The sequence below is a fragment of the Zootoca vivipara genome, chromosome 10 (genome assembly GCF_965207765.1).
Source record: "Zootoca vivipara chromosome 10, rZooViv2.hap1.1, whole genome shotgun sequence".
Classification (NCBI taxonomy): domain Eukaryota; kingdom Metazoa; phylum Chordata; class Lepidosauria; order Squamata; family Lacertidae; genus Zootoca; species Zootoca vivipara.
In genome coordinates, this window is record NC_142593.1 from 33,821,630 (window position 1) to 33,847,872 (window position 26,243).

The 26,243-nt window shown below is 43.7% G+C and overlaps 2 protein-coding genes across 3 annotated transcripts in view; one reads left to right on the forward strand and one right to left on the reverse strand.

Moving 5' to 3' along the window:
* On the forward strand, nt 1–20,944 carry HEXB (hexosaminidase subunit beta). Its single transcript, XM_035099823.3, has 14 exons — nt 1–650; nt 3,247–3,395; nt 7,925–7,990; nt 8,860–8,906; nt 10,628–10,738; nt 12,738–12,839; nt 13,780–13,909; nt 14,225–14,405; nt 16,628–16,714; nt 17,765–17,837; nt 18,932–19,106; nt 19,669–19,759; nt 20,516–20,620; nt 20,747–20,944. The coding sequence occupies exons 1-14, from the start codon at nt 412–414 to the stop codon at nt 20,808–20,810; spliced, it is 1,620 nt and encodes a 539-aa protein (XP_034955714.3). The 5' UTR covers nt 1–411; the 3' UTR covers nt 20,811–20,944.
* The window catches only part of GFM2 (GTP dependent ribosome recycling factor mitochondrial 2), a 19,046-nt gene continuing 13,317 nt past the window's right edge, over nt 20,515–26,243 (reverse strand). Inside the window, exons 15-20 of one of the 2 annotated variants that reach the window (XM_088653297.1) lie at nt 25,964–26,040; nt 24,736–24,874; nt 24,451–24,636; nt 23,425–23,540; nt 22,553–22,597; nt 20,515–20,620 (exon numbers count right to left, since the gene is read on the reverse strand). In XM_088653297.1, coding sequence (XP_088509423.1) covers nt 20,582–20,620; nt 22,553–22,597; nt 23,425–23,540; nt 24,451–24,636; nt 24,736–24,874; nt 25,964–26,040 — 602 coding nt within the window. In that variant the 3' untranslated portion in view covers nt 20,515–20,581. Of the gene's footprint in view, nt 20,621–20,674; nt 22,025–22,414; nt 22,598–23,424; nt 23,541–24,450; nt 24,637–24,735; nt 24,875–25,963; nt 26,041–26,243 lie in introns of those variants that run through there. The other variant, XM_035099821.3, reaches the window with a different exon arrangement.

The following is a 26,243-nucleotide window of genomic DNA, read 5'->3' on the forward strand; positions in this document are numbered from 1 at the left end:
ATCTCCAAAAGCCTCGTCCCCACGCCTCAGTGCTGCTAAGGCCAACGGGGGAGCGGCGCGGGTGGGAGAGAACAGAGCTGCCATTGTTTTGTAATCCGCCCTTCTCGAGCGTTCGCCTTTACTTAGCCTGGGAACTAGGCTGGCTGGGAGGCGGCCCGGGGGGGGGGAAGCCCCTTTCCCTGACCCCAGGAGGAGTCGCCCGGGCTCTGAGTTCTAACTCTGCCTGCTTCTTCCTCTCGAGCAGCAACTCTTGGGGGCGGGGCGGGGGACTTCCTCCTCGGGGCGCGTAAGTAGGATGAGCAAGGCTTCGGCGCTGGGCGTTGCCGGGGAGAGCCAGGCCCCCTGTCCGTCAGGTGACTGCGGCGGCTGGGAGACCTCGGCGCACCTCGGCTGCCGGCAGCCACAGGAGCCATGGAGCTGCTGGCGGTGCTGCTGTGGGTCTCCGCGGCGCTGGCTGCCTCCTCGTCCGCGCACAAGCCGCAGGGGCCGCCGAGCGCGGCTTCCTCCTCGGTCTCCCTGTGGCCGCTGCCCCGCTCGCTCCGCGTCTCCGCAGCCCGGCTGCAGCTGGCGCCCAAGCGGTTCCAGATCGTCCACGGCCCGGGCTCCTCGGCGGGGCCGAGCTGCTCCTTGCTGCAAGATGCGTTCCGGAGGTGAGCTGCGAGAGCTTTCGGTTCCAACTCGGGCAAGGCTGCCTCTTCGTACCCCCAGCAGCCCAAGCCGCCCTGCTATACCGCAGCTCTTGCAAAGTGCCCGCTCGAGTTGTTGTTCTCTTGCCTTTCTCCCGGGAAGGGCTGTTGTTGTTGTTCTCCCGCGGCATGTAAAATCTGAGAGCATATACATCTTCCCTCCTCCTACCACAAAAAGAAAAACCATGGGAATTGTAGCTTGCATAGAGCTGCAGATCTGAGCACTCTCTAACCAACCCCTTGTGTCTCTTTTATGAGGTGTGTGGTGTGCTTTAAATGTGTAGCTTTTAAATTATTGTTATTGAATTTATATACAGTACCACCCTATACCTGGAGGTCTCGGGGCGGTTCACAGAACAGAATCAAAATGTAAAACCACAAAATATATAATCAAAATAAAAACAACAACCCAATAACCCCTGCCCCCCCAAACCCTAACATTTTAAAAGTGCATAAGATATCAATCAAATCAACCAAAGCTTAAAAAGGAACGTTTTCGCCTGGCGACTGAAGGTGTATAATGAAGGCACCTGGCGAATTTCCCCGGGAGAGAGCATTCCACAGACAGGGAGCCACTGCAGAGGAGGCCTGTTCTCCTGTTACCACCCTCTGGACCTCTCGAGGAGGAGGCACACAAAGGAGGGCCTCAGAAGTTGATCTCAGGCAGGGTCAGGGTAGGTTCATGTGGAAAGAGGCGGACCAGGATCGGTGTAATATGCTCAAACCCTCTTGCTCCAGTGAGCAACGGGGCCACTGAATTCTGCACTAGCTGAAGTTTCAGGACCGTCTTCAAAGGCAGCCCTGCGTATAATACATTGCAGCAATGTAACCTTGAGGTTACCAGAGCACAGACAACAGTAGTTAGGCTATCCCTGTCCAGATAGGGGTGTAGCTGGGCCACCAACCGAAGCTGATGTAAGGCTCTCTGGGTCTTACCTTCCGTGGTGAGATGTGTCCGTACATCTCTTTTATTACTAACATTCAGAAGCAATTTGAAAATGCTGCTGTTCACCAAGGCAATTTTAAAATTATTAGATGTAAGGAAATGTGACGCTTTCAAATTATTTTTAAATGTTTTACTGCTGTTATTTATATATAAATTTATTCAAATTGTGTTGTTATGCTGCTTGGATGTTTGCAGTCCTAAGATCTTTTGGGAGGAAGGCCAGGATAGAAATCTAATAGATAATAAAAGAATGACACAAAAAACCCTGACATAAGAAAAAAAATCGGCTACCATTAAGTTGAGAACCGCCCTTTAAATGAAAACAGATGCAAGAGGGAGTGGAGCTCCTGTACCTTTGAGTGTTGTGTATGTAGGCAAGGGAAATCTGACTGAAACAGATCTCTCTCACCTGTAATACTTTGCCATGACAATTTGCACCTGCTCCAAATTCCCTTGCCTGGAGAATTTATAAAGGGGCAGGATTCATGCCTGTCTTCCATCTATTCACTGAGTCCTAAGCTCTTTGGGGAGGAAGGGCAGGATAGAAATCAAATAGATAATAAAAGAATGACACAAAAAACCTTGACATAAGGGGGGGAATCAGCTATCCTTAAGTTGAGAGAGAACCACCCTTTAAATGAAAACAGATGCAAGAGGGAGTGGAGCTATTCCTATCTGATATGAATAGTTGGAGGATCTTTTCTCAACAGTAGAGTTGCACAGAATATTTTTTTACTTTCTAGCATCAAAAATGAAAAAAGAGCTTATACAGATTTGGTGTCAGGGGTATCCATTGTTCTTCAGTGAGCCACCAGGTTCTCTTTTGTTAACCTTACTTGCTCTCTTCCCTTTTGAATCTTTTCACCCAGCTTCATGCTGGGTCCAGCCTTGCGTATGGGGTGACAGCACTGAGCCCAGGCAGAAGAATGATTTGACTCTGTTTAAGAAGGCTACTTCTAATGTTCCAATAACCTTGGTGAAACTCCCGATAAAATTTCAGGATTGTCCAGAAGGCAGCTTGAAAATCTACTTGTCTAAACCATCCTGGAGAGGGGTTATTCTTTCAAAATATGTGAGACCACCTTGCATATTTTCATCTGCTACATACTGCTATACTGACTGACACATGAGTTTGCAAAACATGCCCACCCCTCAAATCACACACTCTTATCAACTTGAAGTCAAGATGGGGTTTAAAAACTGCACTCATCCTACTTGTGCTTTCTGCAAGCCTGTGTAAAGAAGCATTTCTACCGGTGTGAACCAGGGATTGCTAATCTTGTACCTTCCAGATGTTGCTGGACTCCCAAACCCCATCAGCGCCAGGCAACATGGCCAGTGATCAGGGATGATGGGAGTTGCTATCCAGCAACATTTGGAGGATGACAGGTTAGCCAACCCTGATAGGAGCTCAGTCTGTAAGAAATGTAGTCAGACTGGAATACATGGGTGTATCCAAGGGGGGACAGGGAGGGACAACTGCCCCCCATCAATAAAAATACATAGCAAACTTAAGTCCCCCCCCCAAACAAAAGACCTGCCTCTTCTAACAAAAATCTTGTTGGAATATATAGATTTATGCTGTGCATAACATCTTTCTGGGTTCACTTCCAGGTACTATGAATACATATTTGGGTATTCCAAATGGCAGAATGATGAGACGAACCCTCTTTTGGAAAAGGAGCTATCTTCGCTTCAGGTCATTATTACTTCAGAAGATTCTGAATGTGATAAATTTCCCAGCATCACATCTGATGAATATTGTAAGTATCTGATGGTGTGAATGTGTGTAGCGCCTTCTTCCGTTCTAGCTGTGGATTAATTACAGCCTTCTATCGATCAGGGTGGGGAAACTGGGGCCTTCCAGATATTACTGGGCCCCCTGCTCCAATTCCCATTACCCTTCTTGACCATGCTAACTGGGACTGATGGGGTTGAAGTCCAATAACATCTGAGAGACTATAGGTTTCCCACACTAGATCATCTTATTTCTTATACTGGTTTGGCTTATAGACACTGGTTTTTTCCCCTAGCACACACAGCTGGCTATAATAATGAACTTTTATCCTGTGAGTAATTGAAGAAAATAGATTGACTCAGTTAAAAATAAGTCTTGAATATGTCTCACTGGTATTAATATCTGTACTGTATTCATAATTTTCATGCATTTTTCCCCAGCAACCAAGATTGGTTGGGTTCTAAATTATGGGTGTGGATACTTGCATTCTGGAAAATCAGGGACAAATGCCTGACACTTGCTGCTGCTTTATGGAGTAATTCAATATATACCCAGCCACATCGCTGCTTCTTCCTCATCAATTGAAACTGAGTACACCTGTGTAACTGGAAGTTTAGAACAGGGGTCCCCAAACTACGGCCCCCGGGCCGGATGCGGCCCAATCGGCCTTCCAATCCGGCCCGTGACGACCCCCGCCGCCCGCTGCCGCCGCCCGCTCTCACGGCGCGCGGCGCAGCGACGATCTAAAAAATCGGCAAAAAATCGCCGAAAATCCTTTGTGCGCATGCGTATGGGCCTCTCCCGACCCGGAAGAGGTCATTTCTGGTGCACTTCCGGGTCGGGGGAGGCCCATACGCATGCGCATAAGCGATTTTCGGCGATTTTCCCCCCGCCCGTGTGCGTGTGCGCATGCACACGGGCGCGCACTCCCCTGCCCTCCGGCCCGCCGCACGGTAAGTCTGGGGACCCCTGGTTTAGAAGAACACAAGTGGAGCCTCCAGATAATATTTTAGCATGGAACACTCCTAATCAGTATTCCAGCCCTGAGCCATTCCTTCTTTTTAAAATCTTTCTTTTGCCCTGAACAATTTGCATTCCATAGTCAATGAACACACTCCATCCTCATTAGGCTGGATCCCTGCTGAGGGTTTGAGCTAAACATCTTTTGTAATTCTGCAAACCTTCGGGTTCATCCAGACCTGATGAGGCTTCCTTCTCTTGAATGGTTTGTGTTGTTTTGATTGCATAAGAATACACAATTGAGTAAGTTTTGGAGATAGAGGCAATTATATGCATTGGGCTGTCTTGGGGTGGGTTTGTTTGTTTGTTTTGTAAAAAGCATATCATTTGTTTTTATGTTCATTGCTTTATGGAAACTGTTGCATGTTTTATTTCATAAGCTCCCTGGAGAACATGATCCAAATAGTGGGCTAATTTTTTTTAAAAAAATTGCTTTGTGTTATAGTGATGGTTGCTATGAGATAATGAGACAGTCTTGATTTCCAGATTTTGGATAAATAGTGACGATTCTACTGATTTAAATATAGGAGGAGTGTCTTGCAAGTTCTGAAGGTGCTTGTTTACATTTTCCTAGTTTTCCTGTGTTCACAGAAATGGGGCATATTTTGAGGACGACTGTACTGGGCAGATGGGAACAGGGAGAAACTGTTTGTAAATATTACAGAATATTTGTAGGTATGCTGTGCCTACTGGATATATATGATGATGACCCTGATCCAAAGAAAGTTTGTCACAGAAATGCCATTGAAATCAACAGGGTGTCAGAATTACTGGCTTTCTGTTGCCTGGAGCTGCTGAGAGCAGAAATACATGAAGCCAGGGGCAGCTTTCTTAGAAGGCTCTACTTCTCATTTCAGTTCTCCTTTTCCTTGGCTTAGTCATCTAATGTTGTTTGTGGTTACTATCAGTCTCGGGGGAGGGCATTGGAAGGGGAACCTCATGTCCTCACCCAGGGTTTTGAAGCAGACAGAGGTAGCGCAAGAAAGTTGTGCTGCTTTTCCCTGCTCCAGAGCCTAGTAGGATACAAGACATTCCCCCTCCCCAGTCATTTTTTGGAGACTTGGGCTGCTTCTCCCTGCCCCGTGTGTGCATTCAGCTTTACGCCCATGGCAGTTTAAAAAATATAGAAAAATAATAATAATAATAATTAATTATTTGTACCCCGCCCATCTGGCTGAGTCTCCCCAGCCACTCTGGGCGGCTCCCAGTCGAATATTAAAACAAGACAGCATTAAATATTAAAAACTTCCCTAAACAGGGCTGCCTTCAGATGTCTTTTAAAAATAGGATAGCTGCTTATTTCCTTGACATCTGATGGAAGGGCGTTCCACAGGGCGGGTGCCACTACCGAGAAGGCCCTCTGTCTGATTTCCTGTAACCTCACTTCTCGCAATGAGGGAACTGCCAGAAGGCCCTCGGCGCTGGATCTCAGTGTCCAGGCTGAATGATGGGGGGTGGAGACGCTCCTTCAGGTATACAGGACCATTTTCCACCTGGGGGAAAGACTTTGGCAATCCCACCCACCATTGCACCCAGTGTGTTTGGACTATATGCAATTTGGCTTTAGGCACGATCCCCAATACATCGCTCCCATGTAAATTGAGGGATTACAGGGTGGCATGAAGGACCGGGGCAGCAGCAGCAGGGATTGTCTTCTCCTGATGTGCTGAGCTTTGGAGCAGGAAGGGTGGAATTGAACCAAACAGTTGTGCGTGCAAGGATTAGCACGAGTGCAATAGGACTTTCTTGCCTCCTCTCCCCAAATCTGCTCCAGAACAGATTAAGGGGGGACGTTGGTGGAGGAGAGGTGGAAAACGTTCCGTTGCGCAAAGAGAAATCCTTGCACCGATGGAACCAGTTACTTAGCTCTCAGTTACACTGAGAGCCAGTGTGGTGTAGTGGTTAAGAGCGGTAGACTTGTAATCTGGTGAACCGGGTTCGATTCCCTGCTCCTCCACATGCAGCTGCTGGGTGACCTTGGGCTAGTCACACATCTCTGAAGTCTTTCAGCCCCACTCACCTCACAGAGTGTTTGTTGTGGGGGAGGAAGGGAAAGGAGATTGTTAGCTACTTTGAGACTCCTTCAAATCCAAACTCTTCTTCTAAGGAGCCAGTGTCGTGTCATGGTTAGGGGGTCAGACTAGGACCTGGGAGACAAGGGTTCAAATCCCCACGCAGGCATGAAGTTCACTGAGTGGATTTGGGCCAGTCATTGTTGTGTTTTTATATTCTGTCCGAAGCCACCCAGAGTGGCTGGGGCAACCTAGTCAGATGGGCAGGGTAACAACAACCATTTCTGCACCTACTTTTGCCTCTGGCCCTACCCACCTCTGGCATGCTGCCCCCAGAAGAGAATGTAGCCCTCAAGCTGAATAAGGTTCCCAACTTGTTTTAAAAGATCGCTGGCTGTGCAGATGAAATGGTGTTTGGCTTATTTTAATTGAGAAGCATGCTTTGTCAAGACACTTAGGCAGCCAAGAGTGATGGTGCATGCTTCTCTCTGACACGGGAAAGAAGTGACTTCTAAAATAACGGCACACTTCCTCTTGCATTTTTGTTCAGCAGTGTGGCTGTTTTTAAGGAACTGCTCAGAGTAGGCCTGCACAACTTCATAGCCCTTTTTGTAGCCCTATCAGGGCTTTTGCTGCTGTTACTGCAGAAACAGAGGAGTTGTTAGTGGCATTCAGGTGGCTGAAGTATGTGGCTCGGGATGCTGTGTTGGGGCCACAAGTGACGCAGACCTGACTTGGAGAAATCCTTATTCCTACAAGTCTTTTTATAGTTACATGAAGACCAGAGGTGAACTGGAATTAATTTTCACCTTTCCTTAATTGCCAATGGTCAGCTTTACTTTAAAAAACGCACCTGGGACTTAAAACGACTAGCTTATTATCAGTGTTGCAATCCACCCCCATAGGTTTGGATCCTAAGATGAGCTAACCTAGGGAGTTCCTGCCACACTGGCCACCCAAAAGCTTCTCTAGAAGACTTGGGGGCCCTCTTGAACGATGGGTGGGTAGAGGAAAGTTGCCTGAGATTGGGTTTAGATCAGGCATCCCCAAACTTCAGCCCTCCAAATGTTTTGGACTACAATTCCCATCATCCCTGGCCACTGGTCCTGTTAGCTAGGGATCATGGGAGTTGTAGGCCAAAACATCTGGAGGGCCGCAGTTTGGGGATGCCTGGCTTAGATCCTGGTGCAAATTCACTTGCAGAAGTTAATGAAAGAAAAATTTCCCATGCCCTCTTTTCCCTGCAACTTCCCACATGCCATCCCACATTCTCTGGAGGGGAGGGGCCCCTCTTGAATAACAAGATGGTTGCTGAAGAGGAAGCAGAGGATGGCAGACTTTCCTTACGTGAATGTATTTTTAGTTCCAAGCCAGAGACTGCTTAAGTCCCCCTGACTTCATTTGTATACAAGCAGCTTTTGTGCAGGACTGCTCCCAAATTCTTATAATTGGTTGTCTTTATAAGTAAACCAATATTTTCATTACTAAAACTCATAATTAATTGTCATTTTCTCTCTTAAAGATCAGCTCCAGGTATCAGGACCTACAGCTGTGCTGAAGGCAGACAAAGTTTGGGGAGCATTGAGAGGTGAGTAATGAAAGGTCTTCTCCTTCCATCAGGCCCTCTCAACAGAGGGGGCTCCCTTCATGTTTCCATCACCTTCAGAGGTGATGGTGTTGGCCCAGGAAAGGGCATTCTCCTTGGCGCCCCCCTAAGCTGAAGAATTCTCCTTGGCACCCCCCTAAGCTGAAGCGGGAATGACATGACCTGTTTTGCAGTGGTGTCTGTTGTAATCTGGGGGAACACAATCTCTGTCTTGGTTGGAATAGGAGCCCCAAATTTTCTTGTGTAAATCAACCACAAGTGGTTTGTGTGTTAGAGATATTTAATCAGTGGTGGCCATCATCTCATCTTTATGACTCAAAACAAAACAAAAAAAGGGTGGAGCTTCTCCAAGCGTTTAAAAAGTGGTGAAAAAGGAAGCAAGTTGGGAGACTTAAACTTTTGGACTTTGTCCTGTGTAGAGACAAGTGCATATTCCTTGCAGGGAGGTAAGAGCCATGCTGGATCAGACCAAAGGCCTTTCTACTTCAGCATTCTGTTCACACAGTGTACAACCAGAAACCTCTGGGAAGGCCACAGGCAGGACCTGAATGCCTGAACAACACTCTTCCCCACTCTTGATTCCCAGCAACTGCTGTTCATACTATTCCTGATACAGGAGGCAATGGAGATAAACATTCTGTCCCAGAATAAGAAAAGCAAACAGAATGTTTATCTTCTCCCACTGGCCAACCCTTGGAAGGCCCAGCCTAGAAGCTAAGTTAGAAAAAAGTGCTAGTCATTTGTGCTCTCTGCTTCTTGGCACTTCCTTGGAACATCCAAAGTAGCTGTTGGATGACATCCGTTTTACTTTGCCAATTATGGATTACAGTTCAATCTCTTTTGACTTCCAGGTTTAGAAACATTCAGTCAGTTAGTAAATGAAGACGACTATGGAAGTGTGAGTATTTCTCTTCATGGTACAGTGGGCTAATTTGGAGTTTTCCCCAAGTTTGGACTTCAGCAACTGCTTATTAAATTTTTCACTAAGAAAATTCTACCTGTGCTGCTGATACAGATAACCGTATAATACATGGGCGACACACAATAATCTCCAAGTCAATTATACATTATTCATCATACATTATTCATCAAGCTTCTGAGAAAAAATATAAAGCCTTATGCAAAAGCCACAGAGACTTACAAACTAACAAATTTGAAAACAAACTGTTGATATCTAATTCCAATGAGCTTTTCAAATGTTTGACTGTTTTCCAGATGTTTAGCTCAGTCTTTTGATTTCCTTTAGATAAGTTCATAAAGATATCAACAAAGGTAAGTTCGATGTTATTCTCAATACCGTGAGGTGATGACGACGTTGTAAACAGATGTTAAAGAAGGTGTAAATGAAGAGACAGGGTGCTGGCGTTTTCCACCTGTTTCGCCCTGGCAGTCCTGTTTAGGATACCGCTGTTTGCCCCCAATGGGGCCCTTTGACTGGGGTTTGCAGATAACTCACTCCCATGATATTTTCTGGGCTTCTTTGGTGTTTCTTGAAGCAAATTTAGTTCTTCAGCTTAACCCAAGAAATAGTATTCTTCATGAAATTGAATATCAATATATGTATCTAAACTTTGAGAACCACTGAAGAAGCCCAGAAATTTAACAACGTCATCAGCACCTCACGGTACAGTGGTACATCGACTTACGAATAACTCTACTTACGAATGTTTCTACTTACGAACGGAGCTCCGTCCGCCATCTTGGATGCGGTTTAGATAGGATTTTTTCCACTTACGAATTTTTAGATAGGGTTGCTTCCACTTACGATTTTTTCTCCCAATGCAGTCCTATGGGATCCGACTTACAAATTTTTTCTCGACTTACGAATGTGCGTTCGGAACGCATTAAATTCGTAAGTAGAGGTACCACTGTATTGAGAATAACATTGAACTTACCTTTGTTGGTCTCTTTATGAACTTATCTAAAGGAAATCAAAAGACTGAGCTAAACATCTGGAAAACAGTCAAACATTTGAAAAGCTCATTGGAGTTAGATATCAACAGTTTGTTTTCAGATTTGTTTTCAGATACCAACAGTTTGTTTTCAGATTTGTTAGTTTGTAAGTCTCTCTGGCTTTTGCATAAGGCTTTATATTTTTCTCAGAAGCTTGATGAATAATGTATGATGAATAATGTATAATCGACTTGGAGATTATTGTGTGTCGCCCATGTGTTGCATGTATTATTAAATTTTTCAGGCTGCTCTGCGTCAAAGGTTGCCTCATGTTTAACTCACTTGCCTGTTTTGACCAATAGCTGACTGCATGGCTACATTTGCATGTCAGACCATAGAACTGGGGTTCCAATGTCATATTCTGGGTATTAGCCCATTTTCATTTCGAATTCTAATTGCATCTCTTATTCCTTACATTTTTCTTAATGTATTGCACTTTGAATTATATGGAATACAATAAAATACAATAAAAAGCAATAAAAATACTATTAAAAACCATACAGCACCTAGCACAGTGAATTACAGTTGCTGCCACAGGCAGAAAAATCAATAGTTTTCAAGTTGTCCTTGCTGAAAAAAGTTTGGGAGCCGCTGCTACAGTATCATATCACAAAAATTAATTTGGAAACCTGTTGAACCTTCTCTTCCTCTCTTATATTTTAATAGCTATTTGTCAATGAATCTGACATTACTGACTTCCCAAGATTTGCTCATCGAGGGATCTTGATTGATAGCTCAAGGCATTTTCTGCCTTTGAAAACTATCCTAATGACTTTGGTAAGTTGGCAATCAGCATGTTCTTGTTAGCATTTGTCGCCCGGGGCAGTTGTGAGACTGCCTCAGAGCTAGGACAAAGCCTCGTGCACACATGCCCCGGCTACTATTGAGTCCGGGGGTGCAAATATCTGCGGTTGCTCTCAGCTTGAAAAACAACACACACAGGTAAGCCATTGGATAAGGTTAAACTATTTTATTGTGGCAAAATGCAGAGTCTTTCTCTGTTTGCCCAGCTCAGACATTCAGAGCTGTTTAGCATGGCTGCCTCTCCAGCATAGCAGGCAGTGAAGAGAGAACAAAAGAAACAACAGTTCCACTCTACTGTCTACGTCACATCCGCTCTGTGGGAACAAAACACATACAGTCATATGATAAACAATAGTCCTATGACTGCAGGACAGGGAATGAATCTCAACAGTTCCCCCCCCCCGCCTGTCTTCCGCTACTGTGGCAAGTTTAAATGAAACCACCTGTTCCCTTACCAAGAAAAGGATTAAAGTTCAAATCACTTGAAATACATGATACTAATAGCCTTGTACTTGGTGTTGCTCGGGAATTCTGGGAAGCAAAAACATCAACCAAGTTTCGTAATTGGTGGCAAAAATCAGCCAGGTGGGAGAATGGCTGTGTTCCTTGTTGCTGACTCCGAAGTAGTACTACTTTCAGTCCATTGTTTGAATTGAATCCACCCATGGAAGTTCACACGCCCCTTCTCTCCTTGACAGCCGTTGAGTCTCATCCCTAACCACCACCACCCCCAAAGACTGAATGGGGTGGGAAATGGTGCAGGAGACTGAGGAAATCACGGAAAATCAAGGCACAGGCACCTTCTGAGCGGGGCTTCCTTTCAGTTCAGCATATTTGTCTTTTCTGGGTCAAGGATAGCTATTTCAACCACCTGGGTTTTACTCAGTGCTCGGAAACGGGAAGTGCTTACTCTAAATGTCTGGGTGGCTAGTTAATGGCTGTGCACTCCCACCTCAGCCTGCCACAGTATCTGGAAAGGACCTTGAATGGTTGCTTTAGCAACTATATTAAAGGTAAAGGTACCCCTGATAATTAGGTCCAGTTGCGGACAACTCTGGGGTTGCGGTGCTCATCTCGCTCTATAGGCCGAGGGAACCGGCGTTTGTCTACAGACAGCTTCCGGGTCATGTGGCCAGCATGACTAAGCTGCTTCTGGCGAACCAGAGCAGCGCACGGAAACACCGTTTACCTTCCCGCCAGAGTGGTACCTATTTATCTACTTGTACTTGATGTGCTTTCAAACTGCTAGCTTGGCAAGAGCTGGGACTGAACAACGGGAGCTCACCCCATCATGGGGATTCAAACCACCAACCTTCTGATCAGCAAGCCCTAGGCTCTGTGGTTTAGACCACAGCGCCACCCGTGTCGGCAGCAACTATATTACTGCCAGGCAATTACAATCTTCTTCTTTACTAGCTGCTTAGTAATGGAACCATGGATGGTGAGGAACAAAGAGCATTGCAGTGACACTTCCTTAACAGCAGATTTAATGTACCTTTATTTAGGATTGGGGGTAAAGGCTTCACTTCATTATGGTGTTTCAGAATAATGTAGGTGTTGGAGAAAAAATAGTAAGGTCACTGTACTCTGATTTATGTAGGGTTGCCATATTTCAAAAAGTAAAAAATCAGGACGCCCCAAAAGTTGTTGAGCTTTTTAGGAAAAAACGAAAGCTTTTGAGCTTTTTTAAGACACCAAAGCAGTTGACTTTTTATTTTATGAAAATGCCAAAAAAAAGAAGCCACGATTTCTTGGTTTACTTCCTGAAGATCCAGGATAAACAGCCGACAGGACGTCCTTTGAAATCCCAGTATTGTTCAGAAGTATGGCAGCCCTAATTTATGGCACTGAAGAACACAATTACTGGGGGCGGGGAGACTTTGCTAAGTGCTGTGTAAAAATCCCTCTTTAAAAACTACTAGCCTCTCCACTCAGGTTACCTAACTGAAACACCATCTTTTTCCCCTCTTAGGATGCCATGGCATTCAACAAGTTCAATGTCCTGCATTGGCACATTGTAGATGACCCTTCCTTTCCTTATCAAAGTATCACTTTTCCTGAACTGAGTCGCCAGGTAAGTAAATAGTCCCGTAGTAGAACATTCTGAAAATTTAGTGCCCCATAAAATTATTTTTTTTAAAAAAAATAAAGTGCCTTTTCCAAGCATGAGTCTATTATGTTGTATTAGTTGCTGTTTAAAAGCCACAATACAAGGAAGAGGAACCTATGGCTCCCTGGATATCTTTGGGCTCCAAACCCAATCAGTCCTTCCCAGCATTATCAGTGCTCAGGGATGAAAGGAGTTGTACTCTCAACAGCTTCTGGAGGGCCACGGGCTCCCACTCAGTGGAAAAATGAGAAAGTTCTCAGCACAGAAGGTTCACCTTTCTGAGAGGCAACCATGTTAAGTCTGTTGGAGTCAGATCACTGCCTCTGGCTCCCTAGCAGCTCAGCACTTTGCAGCCTGCCTCCAAGAACACCACTGTAATGGGCTGCTGATTTTTAAGATTCATTTCCTTTGGGAAATAGTCACCTAGCTGCTTTCCTCATGATTGGTACCTCCTCCTAGATATTAAGGACATAAGTGGAGCCCTTTAACATCAGATTGAAGGCCCACCTAATCCAGCATCCTATTTCCCACCAGGGGCCAACAGTTCAGGTTAAATAACCCAAATAGTCTTGGTGATTCCCGTTCTTGCTTTGTTTTCTCAGTCTGCTTTATATAATATACTGGCATGGGCTACTGTTTTGAACCAGTTGTCACCCAGGCCTTTGTACAACATTATCCAGCCTTGGAACAATACCACACCGAGGCCAATAGCAGCTACAACTTTATTTCAGACTGCATCGGCAAAGGTGCAGGCTTATCCCCCAGATGGGGACACTGAATCTGCTGAAAAGCTAGACTACATTGCCAGTAGTCCTTGGGTGCTATAACACGACACGGTCAAGTTTAATTGGCATATTCTTGGCATCACATTGTAAAAGAACTACATGTGTGGACATTTTCACAGGGGGCCTATTCATACAATCATGTTTACACTCCCACTGACGTCCGTATGGTGATAGAGTATGCTCGGTTACGGGGGATTAGAATTATCCCGGAATTTGACAGCCCAGGACATACCCAATCTTGGGGGAAAGGTAAGATGCATATTATTCTGAAATGCTATTGATATTGTAAACATGTTGGAACTGGCTTTAGTTGGGTGCATTTATTTATTTATTTATTTAACCTGCTTTGTTCTTATTTTCAAGATGCTTCTATTGTTGCTATCTTATTCATTTTTAAAAGCTTGAAAAACATTGTTTTCTTGACCATATTGGGGGAGGGGAATCCCATGTATTTAAGTTCTTGGAATTGTTTTTAAAACATGCATAATAATGCAACTTTATATGGTGCAACAACAACAAATGCACCTTTTGAAGCTAATCTTGTTTTGATGTATTTTATTTTAGGACAAAAAGGCCTCCTCACACCATGCTACAATGGAGCACTTCCGAGTGGGGCTTATGGGCCTGTAAACCCCATTTTGAATACGACATATGATTTCATGGCTAAATTATTCAAAGAAATTGGCAGTGTATTTCCGGATGATTATATCCACTTGGGAGGAGATGAAGTGGACTTCAGTTGTTGGTACGGTATAACATGAAGAGTCTACATTGCTTATTCACCTGAAATCTGTTGAGTTGGAAACTGTGACAGGAAAGGTAATAGGATAGGCAAGGATCCTTCAAGCCCTTCAAGTGTGGCTCTCCCACCCCGCTCCAGACTGTAGCCCTTTGCACTAGGTTGGGGTCCATGTTCTTCCAAGCTCGTGGCTTGTTAGACAAAGTGGAGGGTTGTACAATTGTGTTGTACAATACACGGGAGGGGTGCAACTGATGGTATATAGTGGGACTTGCCAGTGGCTCACTTTGGATGAACTGAATCCTGGTCTGGGTGTGGCTAGCAGATTGGGGAAAGACTTCGCACAAGCCAGCCCTACATGGCTTCTGGCTACCTTAGAACTTCTGTGTATACTGTTGAAAGCAGAAGAATTGCAATACTGGAGCAGACTACTGATCCATCTAGCACAGGGGGGGATGATATTCATTTTTACCCCAAGAACAAATTCATCATTGACCAGCCCTCCAGGGGCTGCTTGTCATTGGTGGGCGTGACCAAAATTGCAGACCAGCTGAAGGGGAGGAGGTTATTGCCCCCTCCCCTGCTCATCTAATGGTTGATTTGATTATTGGAGAGAGGATCATCCTTTAAACTGTTGGGCTGGGACTGGGAGGGGAGAGGTTTAAGCCTCTCCACCCAACCCAAGGCCTTGTCTGCTTTAACCTTTCATTTTGCTGCTGCTGTCTTGGGTGGCCAGAAAAATAAATTGCCTAGGCAGCCAGGTGAAGCCCCTGGCAGGAGCTGAACTACTGCTCATCTAGCTCAAGATCCTTTCCAGATCCAATAGTTTGGATCACTTCACTAAGTAGGGCATGTTTGCAGTGACTTGCTAGCATTTGATAGATGCTGGGAAGAACAGCTTCAGTGTTTGGTTAAGGCACAGCAGGCATGTAGAAGCAAAACACAGCCAGGTGTCCCGAGAGACGCTGCTCCCCCCCCCAACTCTTCTCCCTCTTTTGGAGCCTACCTGGTACTGCAACCACAAATAGGCTGCCATACATGTCAGGTAGACAGTGTCTTAGCTTGTTGGGTCACAAATCTGGTCATTACCATGGCTTACCACTGATCAGCCTGCCTCCGTGTATTTATTATCCTATGCAAGTTACAAAATCTCATCATAAGCTAACTTTATCTGAATTACTTAGTTTTTGTTCCTCTTGCTCATCTATTGTGGAGATGCAGGGTCACTGCCAATACCTCAAGGGCCGCCTCTCCCCATATGAACTGACCCAGACCCTGTGCTCATCTTCTGAGTCCCTTTTTCGTGTGCCCCCTCCATGGGAGGTCCAGGGGGTGGCAACATGAGAACAGGCATTTTCTGCAATGGCTCCGTTTGTGGAATGCTCTCCCCAAGGAGGCTTTCCTGGTGCCATTCTTATATATATTTAGGCGCCAGGCAAAATCTGTGCTCTATTACCAGGCCTTTGGCCTTTAACTATCTGTGGGTTTTTAGAAGCGGGCAGGATGTTTTTAATGCATTCCTTTTTTAATGTATATGTGGGGGTTTTTCATCTGCCTGGTTGGTTATAAGTTGCTTTGGGTTGCCCTGGGTAAGATAAAGCAACTAACAAATTTAATGAATAGTAATCATTTAGTTGGGGACGCGGGTGGCGCTGTGGGTTAAACCACAGAGCCTAGGGCTTGCTGATCAGAAGGTCGGTTCAAATCCCCGTGACGGGGTGAGCTCCCATTGCTCGATCCCAGCTCCTGCCCACCTAGCAATTTGAAAGCACGTCAAAGTGCAAGTAGATAAATAGGTACCGCTCCTGCGGGAAGGTAAACGCCGTTTCCGTGTGCTGCTCTGGTTCGCCAGAAGTGGCTTTGTCATGCTGGCCACATGACCCAGAACCTGTACACCGGCTCCCTCGGCCAATAATGCGAGATGAGCGCCGCAACCCCAGAGTCGGGCATGACTGGACCTAATGGTCAGGGGTCCCTTTACCTTTAATCATTTAGTTATTGTTTAATTTTCCTTCAGTAAAGCCATTGCCTGTGGCCATCCTCTGCCAGATATTTCCTATTCATAAGGGGGTGAGATTTCTGAATGAATGCAAATTGGAGGGTTCTGGTGGTCAGTGGGGAACATGTTATTTCCTAGCAAGTCTTGGTGCAAAATCCCTTTGGTTCTTCTGTAGTATGCTGCTGATCTTGGCAAGAAGCATAATTGTGTTTTCTCTCTTCCCTTACAGGAGGTCCAATCCTGATATACAAGAATTCATGAAGAAGCAAGGAATTTGGTTTACCTATGATAAACTGGAATCCCACTTTGTTGCAAAGTGAGTTTCTCTTTCAGGCAAGAGACTGCTTATTGGCTGTTTCCACACAATGCTAAGCCATGGTTTAGTAAGCCCAAGTGAAGCTTCCCTGCTGTGCGGTCAGGACAAAGACATTTGCCGAGTTTATTTTCAGTTTCAAATAATCTTGGTTTCCAATTATGTGTGAACCAGAACTTCTGGTTTAAAACAAATAATGGTGGGTTAGCCTGGCTTGTTTAGACACTAAGTAGTTTGTTTTAAACCAGGATTCCTGATTTGTATGTATCTTCAACCTGTAGGTTCACTAAGTCATCCTCCCAGCTGTGTGGGAGGGTGTGTGCGCCTGAGGAGCTTCAGCTGGTCACACAGAGACACATCCATGTAGCACTAAACCATGGTTTAGCATTACACAGCTATTGCATTCTTGCTGTTTTTCCCTACTCCTTTATCCATGCAAAAACCACCATTGTTATTGTCAGCAACGCATTCTTGTAGTCAAAGACGTGATTCAACACTTTATCAGCATAACGCTCACACCTCCTCAGTTCCACACTGGAGCTCATTCTGTTCACATTAAGCACAAACAAAACCTAAAGGCCACAATCCAACACAGAATTAGGTACACTCCTTGACTTAACTGTTGGCTTGCAACCAATTTCTGCAGCAAGATAAAGTTGGACAAATCAATTCCTATATTGGCCCAAAGTGTTTCTTTTATTTTTTTAAAAAATAATTATTTTTTGTGCTTTATTTTTAATACAATTTTTGATGTTTGGCAAGCAGCAGTGTAGTGGCTAGAAACAGAGATGTTAAGAAATAACCACCAGAAAAGGCAGTGCAGAAAGGAGTGTGTGAGAAGGGGGGGGGGGTGTCATTTTCTCAGAGGCTCCTTTCTTGAACCCTGGAGACTTTGGCAGATACTCCTTGCATGTTTTAAAGTATATCACAGCCACAATTAGTGCTAATAACTTGCTGTTCTTAATCATTTGGAGCCAAACATGGCTGAAAGGGGTATAAATGAAACAAGTAAATAGCACGTACATAACATCTTTAAAATATTATTACTTCTAGAATATTGGACATGGTGTCTTCTCTGAACAAGAAATCCATAGTGTGGCAGGAAGTCTTTGATCATGGAGCAAAGGTAAGGACTGAGAGATGATCTGTGCTGTTCTGCGAAAACTTGATTTTCATGTGCTAGAGTAACCCAGAAGACACCTGCAGCACTATCTGAAATGTTTAAGCCTTTCAGAATTGTGTGATCTGATCTAAGGATCAGTTTCATCAAGGCAATATAAGAAGCAAATACATTATAAGTCAAATGTAGTAGAAATTTGACTTTCCTGTATATTTCAAAAGTACGTATAATATGTTGCTGGAAAGGTGACATACTATAGGCAGCTGTATCATAGCTTATGCCTTTCTAAAATTGCATCAGTCTTGTAGATCTTAATACAGCAAAGCAACCCTTAAAAAGGCAGACTGTCTCTAAGCCTGCTCTGTTTTTATGTTAAGCTCCATTACTGTATTTTAGGCAGTACCAGTTTAGTTTCTTTTACCATTTCAAGTGCTCCAATAAACTTTGTGGGGGTCTCTGTAAAAAATGGAATAAATCTTAGCACAACTAAATTCTCTTGGCAAACCAGTCACTCAAGTGGAACCTGCAACACTAAATTGCTGTGGATTCTAATCTCCTACATGAGTGTTTCTGTTTAGCCTACCAGCATGCCAGCCTTCTTTTCCACAGTACTTTAAGTTGGTGGTGGGGAGGAGGGGTTGAGCAAAGCAGCAGTCAAAGTGGTTTGATCACCTGCTTCCATTCCTGCCTTGACCTCCTCCAGGCTTGACAGCCCTGTCTCAGCCATCTGTATACTCCTGTTTCGATACATAACCATCGGCCTTAGCAGTCAAAATGCTGCTTGTTCTGTGAGTAGGTAGCCTTAGAGACTGGCCACTTCCCCTCCAGTCCACATATTAGGATTTCTAAGGTTTCTTTGTACTTCTGAAATCTTGTCACAGGGGTAATTAATTGCAAAGATGCTGTAATTACAATGGAACAAGTTGATGTCACACCAATATGTGGACAAATCACAATGGGACTCGATAGGAGTGACATTAGTTTTCACGTAACCATATCACATACCCTGGTATGCTACGATCTGCATATGCTTTGGAAGAGATACCTGTAGCTGGACAGATTTTCATGCTGTCTGAACCCCATGTTTTTTATGTCTTCAGCTACAGTCAGACACAATAGTTGAAGTGTGGATTAATACCTTGTATAAAGAAGAGTTAAGAAGAGTAACCAAAGCAGGGCACAGCGCCATCCTGGCAGCACCATGGTACCTAGACCTCATTAGTTACGGCCAGGACTGGAAGAAATACTACAGCGTGGAGCCACTAGACTTCCTTGGTTTGTAGTTTCCTTTTTCTTTAAGTATTATCCAGGCATTGGTTCCAGTGGGAAAGTTGCATGGCCTTGTTGCTGTGTCTCCCAGTTTTAATGAATGATAAAATTATATTCCTGCACACTCCTCCATACTCTCCTTTCACCCACGTTTGTTGGTGGACATGGCATTCTAGACTGTTAATAAGGGGCGACAAATTCTTGATGTGTATTTTTTTAATGAACAATTTCCTTTTTTTGCTTTCAGTTCTGGTTGCAGGGAAATGAACTTTGTATTTATAAGCTCACTATCTTTTATTTAACTCTACTTCGGTGACAAAGAATATTACTATGTTTGGTCATATGGGCTTTTTATGTTAAGTATTTAATATAATAGTGTATAGGCTGCAACTCAAATCATCTGGGTTTATTTTAATAGTCATGACATTAAGATTTGGTATGACTTAATTAACACCTAATGACTATTTCCACAATACCCAACTTGCAAGTGTAAAATACTGTACCTGTATCAGACTGACCCTGCTTTTAAAGTAAGACACAAGCCAATACTACTTTTCCTTAAACACAGGGTGGCAATCCCAGAAAGAGTTGGTGCTTGGTGGAGAAGCCTGTCTCTGGGGAGAATATGTGGATGCAACTAATCTCACACCAAGACTCTGGTATAGTTAATCACTCTTATTTTTTTCAACAGAAATGCTAACCATCTTGATCTAACCTTACTGATACTGACAACCGACAAAACTACGCTTGCATCGTGATTTTTAAACTTCACTTTCTCAAGTTGTCTTCCTCCCTTCCTCTTACAGTAATTCTGCCTATATATCCTTGAAAGGAGCATTAGTGATTGACATAGCTTCCACTTGCCCATGGTTCCTGCATGGCACTCAGGTGTACAAGGGCCAGCTGAAAAAGATGGCAAGGCTCTTGCTTTTTACGAAATGGTCGTAGAAAAGTGAGGTTTCTGTGGAGTGATGCCCCACTCTCTCACCTGCCTGCATTGAGTTCCTGATCAACCAGCAGAATTGCAAGATTCAAGGCTGCAGTACATAATTTAGTGCAGCCTTCTCCAACCTAGTGTTCTCCAGATGTTTTAGACTACATATCCCATCAGCCCCAGCAAACACGGTCAGTAGGCAGGGATGATTAAAGTTGTAAAGTCCTGGAGGCCACCAGCTTGCGGACGGCTGAGCTAGTGTGCCGCTTTTAATATTATATCTCACTGCTTTGCTGTCATTTTGCACAGAACAATGCTGTAACTTGGTGTGCTTGATAATGTGGGGGAAGGGGGGTTGTTTTAAGAAATGGAGTACTGGCATATGTTTGTGTTGCAAATACTTTTAAATCAAACTATTTTGAAGGGACAGTAACGACTTAATAAAATCCAATTAAAATATTGTCTTCTATTCATATTCCAGGCCTCGGGCAAGTGCTGTTGGGGAGAGACTCTGGAGCAGTAAAAATGTAACTGATATTGAAGATGCTTATAACAGGCTTACTGAACATCGTTGTCGCATGCTCAGGTAAGAAATACAATCTAGTACAGCAGGTACAATCCCATCAATAATCTCTGTAGCTTTCTTGCATCAAATCTTGTAAGTTTATTCATCTCAAAAGGTGAAAGCAAATCACACTTCTCACCCCCACAGGCGTGGAATAGCAGCGGCACCTTTGTTTGTTGGATACTGCAGGCACGAAGCAAGAGACCCCTAACAACTGTAGGACAACGTTGCCAGAGGTGCCTTTCGGGGAGAAAAACCTGCATATTTCTAGTTGAATACTGCACTGAAATGCTGAAGTTAATTTCTTATAGATGTGGGAAAAATAAATGATGTTGAACTTTTTAAGAGAAAGTAGCTCATTTGAAAAAGGAACCTGACAGATGTGTGTGTGTTTGTTGCAGATGGATGGGTTGATCTAGACGACTGAAAGCTTGGGCCAAAGAAATGGGGGGAGAATTATCGGTATTGAGGCAAGGACTCTGGCACTATAATTCAAGGGTTAGAATGCGTATAATGAGGAACTTGTTCCTCTGAGTAGGGAACATAGCATACCGTATTTTTTTGCTCCATAAGACACACTTTCTTCCTCCCAGAAAGGAAGGAGGAAATGTCTCTGTACAGAGTGAAGGGTACCAGCTGCCCGCGGCTCTCGCTCAAGCAAAGCGGGAGCCGCACGCAGTGGGTACAGAACCCAAGCGGCTCTGTGTCTACCTGCTTTACAGCTGTAAAGCGGGCAGACCCAGAGCCACTTATCCACTGTGCGCAGCGGGAAACTGGCTCCGGAGGGGGGGCAGCGCGGTTGCCCCTGCCTTCTCCGACACCAGTGAAAGTGGAAGCCCGACAGCATCGCTACAGGGCTTCCCCCTTTTGCCGGTGTCGGCAGGGTGGGGGAGGCAGAAGCCCAGTAGCATCCGCTGCCGCCTCCAACCCCTCCTCCCAGCCGTTTAGAGGAGGAAAACCAGGGAAATTTTTTTTCTGGTTTTCCTCCTCTAAAAACGAGGCGCGCCCTATGGAGTGAAAAATACGGTATACATTTGTCATTGTAAATTATTCGGAATGAGACATATGCACAGTGTTCTACATAATCACTGAAGGTAGACAACAGCAGTAATGCAGTAGCCTGGAAGAGGTAGTTGCTTCTGTTTTACTACTCTGCTCAAATTTTGTAACTAGCAAGTATTTTACAATATACTCCCACTGTGTGCATGCTAAACTGAAGCCACATGCTTTGACAGTAGGAAACCTACAAAAATCCACTGCTGCCTTGTCAGAGGCAATTCCTTGTTCCTCCATGTGATACTACTGCAAACCACTCTTCTTAAGCAGAGCAGCTTGCTCCGGGACACTCATCACTTGATAGCTTGCCAGTTCTAATGTAAATGTTGCAGAGCCAGATGTCAAAGAGCGCAAAGCTGTTGAATAACCCTACAACAAAAACCAATAGATAATAATTACTTTTATGGCAGCTGATCCATACTAGCTTACATAACTACCACCTTAATTTTTTTAAAAAAAGCATTCCACTGGAACCATTAAGTAGTTTAATTGCTAAAAAAGTAGCCACTGCTCTGGTTTAACTCCAGTTAAAGCTCTCTGCTAAAGCAAGACTAGGAATGTCTGCCTCTTAGTACGGTTGCCAATCAAACTGGACAGCACCATCAAAAATTATAGTTCCTGCTTTTCATGAAAAGCAAGTTAAATTTCACACTTGTAGTGTAGGCATGCCTTGCTTTGTTCAACAGAGCTGCAAAACACCCTGGTAACACAGAACAAAATAAATATGCAACATCCGCTTTGAGCACCTTATGCACATACCATCATTTCAGCCAATGGAACACATGCAATTACAACTTGGTTGTCTTGGCGACCCTGAATTTCCTGAATGCTGCCTCTTCTCTGTGCAAGGTCACCCAGTACGGCACCAAGGTGATCTCTGCCCACTGTTATTTCCATGTTCATGAGAGGCTCCAGCACTTGTTTATCAGCTTTCTTCAGAGCCTAACAAGCAGAATAAGAACATTCTTAAAGGCAAGTGCTTATTCATTACAGTCATCAATATACATGACACTAACATATCACAATATTAATTTGTAATCGCACATTTGCTGGTTGTGCATGAGAATATCAACAGAAGTAAAGCAAATAAATAACGAAATTGAATATACAATAGGCCTGGAACTTACACGCAGTTTACTTATGCCATCGCAGCCTTGTGCTTGTCATCAAAAAACAGAAGGGAGAAACCATTGGAAGGGGCTGTGTGAGATCTCACGAGAGCCTCCAGAAGCTGCTAAGCAAGGCTTTAAAAACTCTTCTGTGGCAGGCAAGGCCTTGCTCAGAAGGCTCTGGGAAGGATGCAGTAATCAAGGAGGCGCAAGGCCTGCTCCAGACAGGTAGGGGTGCTTGAGCAGTTGTTTCCAAGGGGTCTTCCTGACTTTACATGATTTTGCCTTTTCACATGGACCCCTGGAATGTAGCCCCCGTGTAAACTCTGGGCCTCCTGTGCATTGGAAAATGGGCATATTACGGTCCTGAAGATGCCACCAACAGACTATACCAGTGGTTCCCAATTAGCTAAGTACTGCAGACCCCCTGTTTTTCAAAAGCCAAGCCATGGACCCCCTACTTTGGAAAGTTTTGATATCTCTATGGTAGTTTTTGTTATGTGAATGGTGCCACGGTCCGCCTGGGGTCCGCAGACCACCAATTGGGAACTACCGGACAATACCATTAAGGGAGACTCTGTTTATAACCCCTCTGTAATTCTGTTACTTTGAATGAACACTGCTGCAAATGACCTCAGAAAGACAGTTGGACTTCTATACCTTTTGCATGCAACGAGAAACACAAGCAGAAACCATTGTCAGAGATGTATCGGAGTTTACAGTCACTGCATGTACTGTCACTACTACATCTTGAACTGGAAACCCCAGCAGTGGTCCTACAACATGAAAATACAAAGAATGCATTAACACCAAATGAACACTTCTTGGGAAGCTAGGAAAAGGGCATTTCTTAACGTTTGCATAACATTTAGTTGACACTGATAGTAGCCAGGAACACAGAAATCAGCATTTCTCCGAGTTAAACCATTGGCCATCAAGCTCAATACTGTCTACACTGACTTGCAGGGAATCTGTTGTTTCGGTCGTCTTACTAGCCTTGAAAAAGTAAAAGCACCCCAGTCACCACTAATGATAATCTACCTATCATTAGGTGAGGAAAACACTGGCAAACAGCACCCGACACACAAGCTTTGTTCTTTTTCTTTAAAAAAAAGAAACTGAGTAACCAAACAAAATAGGGGAATATATATTTACGTTAATTTACAGTTTCTAATTTTTCTACTAACCCATGGAATGGGAAAATAATAGGTATGAAGAATTCAATATTTAGGCAGGCTGAACTGACTTGTTACACCACCAAGAGAACACCAACTCTGATCAGAAACCAGAACTGACTGTCATGATTCAGCCATCAACTAACTGGATTGAGCTACCTCAGGCAACTAAATAAACATACTTAAAATCTCTTCCACAGAATTATCAGGGTTGCAGAGCTCAGATTCCAGGCCACGCTGCCATATGTGTTTTGTTTGTTTGTTTAAAAAAAAACTTAAAAGATTTTCAGCTACAAATTTCCGAACACTTATTTTTTGCAGTATTTTCTTCATAACAACTCATAATCAAACCCAGAACAAGGGGGTCGGGACAGGCAAGTGGGGTGCAGATGGAGAGGAAGATTCTGATCATTATGTTGGATCCATTTTACGAAATGTTCTCGGCTTGGGCTAGGCACTCAGAAAACAATTCTAATAAATTCAAAATAAGGACTGAAGTGGCTCTTTTAACCTTGAAGGTACGATGTATGGATTCCATTTGCTATAGCTTCTCGAAGGTCTGGCTGGAGTGAGTCACAGACGTTCTCCGCATACTCAATGACTGGGGCTGTTGCTGACGTTTCTCCCGCCCACGGTCTCACTCCCAATTCTACAGTCACCTGGTGCCGTTTCTCTCCTACAGTTCTGTCCAGTGTATCTGTGACAAAATAATGAAAATCCCACAAATCACACTGAACTTCTTGGCAACAAAATTTTAAGTCATTCACTTGCAGGTCCAAGATGGTAGTTACTTTACCTATAGCCTTAGCAGAGTTTTGGATTGTTTCTCGGTAAGCTATCTGAAGAGGTCCTAGATAAGTCTCGAGTTTATGTTCACGTTTGATTCGGTCATGAATGATCTCAATGTGCAGCTCTCCCATGCCACAAAGGATAGTCTGGCAAAAAATGTGAAAGTATTCTTAACAGTTTCATCAAAGTCATGGAGTACAGAGGTGAGCTACTTTCTCTTTTTTTCAAAAAGGGTAATTCAGATATTTTAAAAAACCTAGATCAAGGGGAACAGCAACACAGCAGGAAGCAGATTGCATTTTTCAGTGACTTCGGCCTATGTTGGTTCATTTAACTCAACTGAGAATAGTGGGAAAACTGCAAAATAGATTAGCTTAAACTATATTGTTAACAGATCTCAAAGGTATATAAAAAGTATATGGCAAAATTCAATTTGCAAGCCATAAATGAACTATGGGTTGGAGAATTAAAGGCATGGAGAATTAGCAGCATGTGAAAAAGTGACATAAAGGGGATATACGAGTTTATAAAATTTTCTGGATTTAAAAACAGAATAAATAAGGACAGCTTCATAATCTAAAACAGAATGCAGGTCATTATTAAAGTTACCAGTTTGAGATGCATGTTTTTTATGCCACAAAACAAGGCAAAAGAACCCTCAGAATATCCTTTACACTGGTAGCATTCATGTGGCTTCGTTTATATTTTTCTCAATATTTAAAGAAATATTATCACACGTTATAAACTTATGGCCTCTTAACATATCAAAACAACTTCCCAATGAAGTAAGCCAGTGCTGAGTCAAGCTGTGTGCAGTTTACAGGTAAAAGGTCACAGCTTTTAATGCAGCTATAAAAAATAAAGTTGTAAAATTTGTATCACTAATACTTGCTTGTTAAATCTCTGTTTTTCTATTTTTAAAATCACATCTTAGTAATAGATGTTTCTAAGGTCATGTTACAAACCCAAATTGGTTTTAAACCAGTTTAATCATAATGGCTTCCACAGAAGCAGCAGTACTGCATATTTATGAGAGGGGAAAATAATACTGTTACAGAAAACAAATTCCCAACGTTTCTCATTGGAAAGCCATGGCATTTAGGATATATCTACGTTACAGACCTGAATTGGCCTAAGCACAATAGTTGTTGCACCCACAGACATTAAAAACAGTCAAGGAAGCATTGACATTATAATATTGGGAGAAGTTTAGTAATTGGCACTAAAGGCCTTACCTGCCCGGTGTCTGAATCTATCTTGACTTTCAAACTTGGATCCTCACGTTGCAAGCAAGCCAAGGCATTATCTAGATCTAAAATAAAAGTATTGGCTATATATTAAGTATGAAGAGCACAATTGGGGTTTAAGTAGAGACTGCTGAGGATTTAAATAATCTGTGGAAATTAAAGGTAGGAGAGGGAAGAGGCAGCTGTATTGCTGTGTCCCTGCTCCCCTTCCATCAAAGAAAGGTTGGCATAAATAGCAATATATAGGAATAGCAAAGCCTTCCAAATA